This window comes from Sinocyclocheilus rhinocerous, unplaced genomic scaffold, assembly GCF_001515625.1.
Source record: "Sinocyclocheilus rhinocerous isolate Xijiao unplaced genomic scaffold, SAMN03320098_v1.1 scaffold771, whole genome shotgun sequence".
Classification (NCBI taxonomy): Eukaryota; Metazoa; Chordata; class Actinopteri; order Cypriniformes; family Cyprinidae; genus Sinocyclocheilus; species Sinocyclocheilus rhinocerous.
In genome coordinates, this window is record NW_015640450.1 from 407,647 (window position 1) to 414,190 (window position 6,544).

General features: G+C 35.5%; 1 protein-coding gene across 1 annotated transcript; it reads right to left on the reverse strand.

The window, feature by feature from the left end:
- Window positions 1–702: 702 nt before the first annotated feature.
- Window positions 703–4,567, reverse strand: LOC107752842 (uncharacterized). Its single transcript, XM_016568913.1, has 8 exons — window positions 4,563–4,567; window positions 4,461–4,495; window positions 4,249–4,349; window positions 3,977–4,217; window positions 3,656–3,801; window positions 2,152–2,206; window positions 811–1,046; window positions 703–720 (listed from the first exon to the last, which is right to left on the reverse strand). Exons 1-8 carry the CDS (start codon window positions 4,565–4,567, stop codon window positions 703–705), a joined length of 837 nt encoding a protein of 278 aa, XP_016424399.1.
- Window positions 4,568–6,544: the final 1,977 nt, after the last annotated feature.

A 6,544-nucleotide genomic window follows, 5' to 3' on the forward strand; every position in this document is an offset into this window, starting at 1 on the left:
GCATGAAGAAAAGTAAGCATATCCTTGTCTATTATGGCATTAAGTGCTAAATTACAGCAGCAGTTTCAGTGGTTAAGAAAGAGAATTAAAGGCTGTAGAAAAGCTTACCTAAGACAGAAAGGAGTATGAACAGCATGATGGTGCTGCGTTCATGCAAATGGCACCCTGTGTGTGTTATATTACAATTCTTATTACACTCTTTCCCTTTAAATTAACAGATCTAGATAGGCAAATGAAAACCACACTTGTGTTCCTGTAACTGAACACCGAAAGGGCCACAAAACACAAAGATCCTCTATTAAACTACCTCATAATAGACTAAAACAAATGTCATTTGAATACTTACTTCCTATGAAACATATAAATATTTTTGTCAGAAGGTCTAAAACCGCAGCTTTGCTAATTAGCATCATGTTGTGCAATGAGCAAATATATTTAATTTGTATTAGCACAATATTACAATTAATATATATATATATATAATTCATATTACAGTATACACAATGTATTTGTATTCTTACAAAAATTACAGCCATGTTCACAAGCATATAAAAAAAAATGAAAGGGTATGAAAGAGCCTTAATCAGACATGTGTTCAGATACAGATCACATATTTGCTGGTACTATTAAACAATTATATTTAAAAAGTACTTATTACCTGCACATTATTTTATGAAATTTACTCACTATTGTGCATTTTCTTCACATGGCCACACTTTCCTGTTGTCAAACTTTGAATTAAAGCCAAACAAATAAGAATAATAAGAATAATAAAATACATGAATTCATAGACCATATGAGAAATAATGCAGACGCCCAGTTCTGGTAGCAGCCTGCTTCTCTGTTCTTTATCCAGAACCAGAAGTTGAAGGTGCAGGTGTAACGGAGACCCAGCCATACATGAGAAGTGGAGGCCTGGATGGCTTTTCTCGCTGCCCTGTTCTGAAGCTCCTCACTGTGAATGGAGACCAGGTCCACATGGTGCTTTCTGCAGTAACTCACAGCTTCGGTCCACATCAGGTTCTCACGGACCAGAATCAGGTTATCTTTGGAGTGAATTGACAAAAATACAGATTATACTGAGTTGTAAGGGGAACTATAAGGAAAGTGCATAATACACCTTTATAAGGTATGATGTAAGACAATTATAATATTTGGCAACATTATCGATTGCACTGATACTATCAGATGACAACTAAATTCGAACTGAATTGAGCTGGATAATGACACTGACACTATTATTGAATCGAACTGATATCAAAATGTATATAAATTGAGCTGAATAATAACACTATTGTCGTTTGTAGAGCTGCTTATAGCTGACTTGAACAAGGTTTCAATTGATGAACTTTGCAGCATTGACACTGTTATTAAACTGAACTGAATCAACACTGAACTGACTTGAGTTGAATAATGACACTACTGTCTTCTGTAGAGCTGCTTTACAGCTAAAATTTAGTTTATTTCATAAGTGATGGATTCTGCAACATTTAAACAAAACATGCTATTTTCCTTTTTATTACAGTGAAGCTGCTTTGACACAATCTGTATTGTATAAAGTTATATATTAATAAAGTTTACTTGACTTGATAAAATAATAGCATTGAAATACAATACAACTAGTATAACTAAATATTTAACTATTATTGTATATGTACTATTTATTGAACCTTGAAAATGTGTCTGCTCAAGGAAGCAAGCATTAGAGTTAAATTATTCTTTACAATAAAGAGTATAAGCCTACTAATATATAATTTAGCAAGTTGACACAAGAAAGTGTATGGTTGTTGTGATACAACAGTTAATCAAGAAAGTAATATTACCTTTTTTCCTGATACTTTGTCTATTTTTGCCAACAAAAGAGTTCCCAACAAAGCCAAAGCATGTCTCAGAGTGTTTTGTTCCTTTCATTTGTTGAATGAATCTGGTCTTTTTGAACGAGTCAGTCAATGATAAAGATGGTCACGTGTTGCTGTCTAATAGCATTACTTGCAGAAATACACAGACTGTCTAATGGGAGTCTGTCTGGAACTTGCACACAAGCGGAAGCATGAGACAAACACTGAAAAGTCTTAGTTCAGCCAACTAAATGCAAGAACCAGAACTAATGACAGAGCATCAAAAATATTCACAGTGAGCATTTTCTTTTACCTTGATCTGGCACTGTAGTGAATATTTGTGTCGATTGTGTGCTTGTATTTTCCCTCTCAGTATTACAGGTGCATCTCAATAAATTAGAATGTCGTGGAAAAGTTCATTTATTTCAGTAATTCAACTCAAATTGTGAAACTCGTGTATTAAATAAATTCAATGCACACAGACTGAAGTAGTTTAAGTCTTTGGTGCTGGTCTAGGAGTAGCTGTACCAGTGATAACATTTTGGTTAATAAATTACATAGTTAATGCTTTTGCTGTAACATTTCTCATGTGCTGAACAACAAGTGTTAAAAGGTTCAAAGGATAATATGATTTTGACTGCATTTTTAAGCCATACTCCACCCAAATATGACAATTCTGTTCTGTCACCCTCGTGTCGTTTTAAAACTGTGTGACATTCTTTTCTTCTGTGCAGCTTAAAAGAAGATAGTTTGAAAAATGTTTTCAGTGAATGGACTCCATATATGCTGTTTCTTAACCTTCTTCAAAATATCTTCTCTTATTGTTCTGCAGGAGAAAGAAATGCAAACAGACTTAAACTAGGGCTGCACGATTGATCGTAATAAAACCAAAACCACTAAATGGCTTAGCATAATTATCAAATGAAATCGTTTTAATTAAATATATATGCGCTGTGTGTTTCAGAGTAAAACGTGGCACTGTGTTCTTTTACACACAAACAGCTCATGTGTTTTTAGTCTCTCAGAGCGGCTAAGTTCACAGGCCTATACATGCCACTCCACATGTACTTCATCTTTGCAAGAGCTGTGAATTTTATAATGCGTATTTGGGAATGCAACATGCGCCCACCATCTTCCCAAACATGTATTGAAAAGCTGGTTGTTGTTAACCAAAGAGAAGCTTTAAGGTCTCTCTGTGGTTTTCCGACAAAATAAAAGCTTTATGGTTTTTGAAAATTACTTTTTTTTCTTCTTTTTTTTTTTAATGCCAAATTGTGTAGCCTTACAAACTAGCACAGCAAGCCTGGAGATTTTTGATTTTTAACTGAATTTAAACATTAAATGTTTTTATTATCAGAAATAAAAATCATCCCAAAATCGTGCATCCCTATTTGGAACCAAATGAGCGTGAATAAATGATGACATAATTTTCTTTTACTTTTACTTTTCTTTCTTTCTTTTTTTCTTTGTTTTTTTTTTTCTATCCCTTTAATGTTAGTGCTGGCAATATACCTGGTTTAGTGGTTGATTGAGATTTCAGATCTGTAAAGGAGTCAGATTAGATGCATATTATACATTATGAATTTTTAGGCAGTTTTAAACACAAAGAAGAGAAAAAAATGAACACACCACCATGACAGGTGAAGGCCTGAGTGCTGTTATTGAACGTCATTCCATTTTCCTGTTTGGTTCACCATCACTGTAACACAGTCTCTGTCTCTTCTGTTGTTACTAAACTGACTTGAAATCCAGAAACGGAAAGAAGAGTTTCTCTGATCTGACCATGACCAAGAGTCTTTAAATAGTCCAATCCATACATCGTTTTTTGCGGTGTTCTTCACATCTTGATTTTCTGATACGTTTCTGACATTGGCTAGATCTGTGTGAAAAGTTGTACAATATTCTTGGGCCTCCCTCCAGGATTTGTTCTCGTCAATCAGGATATACTTTTTATTGGCTGTTGCTACAGACAAATGACAAGCAAAAGATTGTAATTGCTGCTAATATGTTTCTGAAAATAAGTTTATGAAACTGGATCACTATCGTATCTGTTACAATAAATAAAAACAGTGGGAATGTAATTCTGTAAGATATGTCACAATACAATGAACAGACAATTGTATAATAGAAAATCTTACCATTAACGCATACAAATTGCCTTTGTATGTCACAGCTATCACTAAACCATTGCCCATTTTTGTCCATTGCAGAACAGCCCTCATTATTATTTTTATCTGGTTGGTTATTTTTCCAGTTTTCAAATGTCTTTTCATTGTAGAAACTGTCTGGCAGGGTCCAGTGCCATCTGAACACTTCACCATATAGTCCAATATATGCACCATATGCATCATCAGTTATGGTTTTTAACAAGCTGTTCATCTCATCTTCATTATTCAGTCGCCAGGTCAGTGTACATCTCACGACAGAATCTCTGAGCCTCAGTCCAGTTATTTCTGATATTTATGAAGTGATACTGGTGAGATTTTTGGCTTGAAGTGAAGGTCAAAAGCCCTGAGAAGAGCAAAAAAATGTATTATTGATGTCTTTATGAAGAAAATTACCAGCACATTGACTGTAATTCATGGTATGCTAAGCACAACAAACACTTGACAACATACATACCTGTAGAAAATAGTTTTTGAAAAGCTTTAAAGTCACTTTTCAACAGAAAGCATTCATAATTTGTGTCATCCTATTTACCTGATCAAAATCATAAAATGTTACTCCATGTTTTGTTAAAACACTTGCCAAAGACAACAAGGAGAAAGAAAACCATGATGTTGTAATTTGAGGAGTAACACAGAGCTCTGTGTTTGAGTAACACATGGTCCATGCAGCTTTCTTTTCTTCCTTTTAAACACAAGCTGACACCAACTAAACAAATCACAAGTTGACATGGCATGTAATGTTATAGTACTCAACTCAAGAAAAGCAAACTCTCAAAAATCCAAATAAAAGAATACCGATTTTACATTCGACAGGATATTTCAATATGAAATGTAGAAATATAATACTTACATCAGCTTAAAACGTTCTTACTCCTTGATTGTGTGATTGGAGTCTGTTTTAAAAGCAGTCTGAGTTTTAAGAATGTTGTTTAGCTTGTTATCTGCTCTACCCTTGAGAAATAATGTCGTCACGTACTCCCACAATCTTCTGCAACATATTTCATTAGATCAGAATGAAGCTGCTACTCACAGTATTAAATGCTGAGTACATATTTTCAAAAATAATTTTAGATAAAGTTGCTGTGATAAAGATAAAGTTGCTGTGAGAGTTGGAAAACGATCATGCGGGCATGCATACAAATCAGACCGAATTAAATGTCACACCTGAGGAATGTGTGTGTGTGTGTGTGTGTGTGTGTGTGTGTGTGTGTGTGTGCGCGCCCTGGTTTGGGTGGTTTATGGCACTAGCATATATCTGGGGCGGGCACAAATGTTGTTTAGCTTGTTATCTGCTCTACCCTTGAGAAATAATGTCGTCACGTACTCCCACAATCTTCTGCAACATATTTCATTAGATCAGAATGAAGCTGCTACTCACAGTATTAAATGCTGAGTACATATTTTCAAAAATAATTTTAGATAAAGTTGCTGTGATAAAGATAAAGTTGCTGTGAGAGTTGGAAAACGATCATGCGGGCATGCATACAAATCAGACCGAATTAAATGTCACACCTGAGGAATGTGTGTGTGTGTGTGTGTGTGTGTGTGTGTGTGGGCGTGCCCTAATCAGTCTAAATATATCACAATTTTTTTCATAAGAAAAAAGGAGAAAGAAAAGGTGGCACATTCACCACATTATCTCAGATGACCATGTAGTTAGGATTCAACAAAACGTTTGAATATTCAGTCAAACAATGGGGCAAAACATTAATGGGCTCTCAGAAAGTGCAAAATACTCATTACTACAATTTAAAGAGTTCATATGATGCTGTTAAAAAGAACATTATTTTGTTGTATTTGGTGTAATGAAATGTGTTTATGCGGTTTAAGGTTAAAAAAACACATTATTTTCCACATACTGTACATTATTGTTTCTCCTCTATGCCCCGCCTTTCTGAAACGCGTCAATTTTTACAAAGCTCATCGGTCTGAAAAGCGAGGTGTGCTCTGATTGGCCAGCTATCCAGTGCGTTGTGATTGGCCGAATACCTCAAGCGTGTGACGGAAATGTTACGCCTCTTCCATATTGTGATGCCCTGTCCGGCTGGAGCATAACACAAAACCATGTCTGCATTTGTGATCGGAGAAATGACAAACAACAAGTGCTACTCTACTGCCCAAAAAACTCGCGTTTGAATCGTCAGTGGCAAATCCTTTAAATATAAACAACGTACTTACAGTCTGTGAGTCAGAACACGCGGCGCCGCATGAAGTCGAACGCACCTACTGAGTGAGATCAGATGTAAACTGTCAAAATTAGAGATGTCTTCCAGTTCGGGTGGGGGGAGGGGGGTACCAAACCGAGCCGGACGATTTGGTCAGTCGCACTTTTAAACACTTTTTAGTTTTGCTATAGAAAATCTACAAATTCATACTCTGATTACATAGAGCAGCAGCAGGAAGCGTGTGAGGTTGTCATGGCAACCATATACACTGCACGCGAATTATTTAATTATTTTGCCACCGTTTGCCACACTAAACTTAGCAATAAACACATTGAAAATAATACACAAACATGTCTGTCAAAACGATCTCAAA

Bases quoted from the DNA above. Each gene is read 5' to 3' on its own strand.
- LOC107752842 (XM_016568913.1), bottom strand. The intron at 4,218-4,248 runs ACTGACCTGGCG...AATGAAGATGAG, and splicing joins GATTCTGTCGTGAGATGTAC to ATGAACAGCTTGTTAAAAAC. The intron at 3,802-3,976 runs GTAAGATTTTCT...ATTTGTCTGTAG, and splicing joins GCAATTTGTATGCGTTAATG to CAACAGCCAATAAAAAGTAT.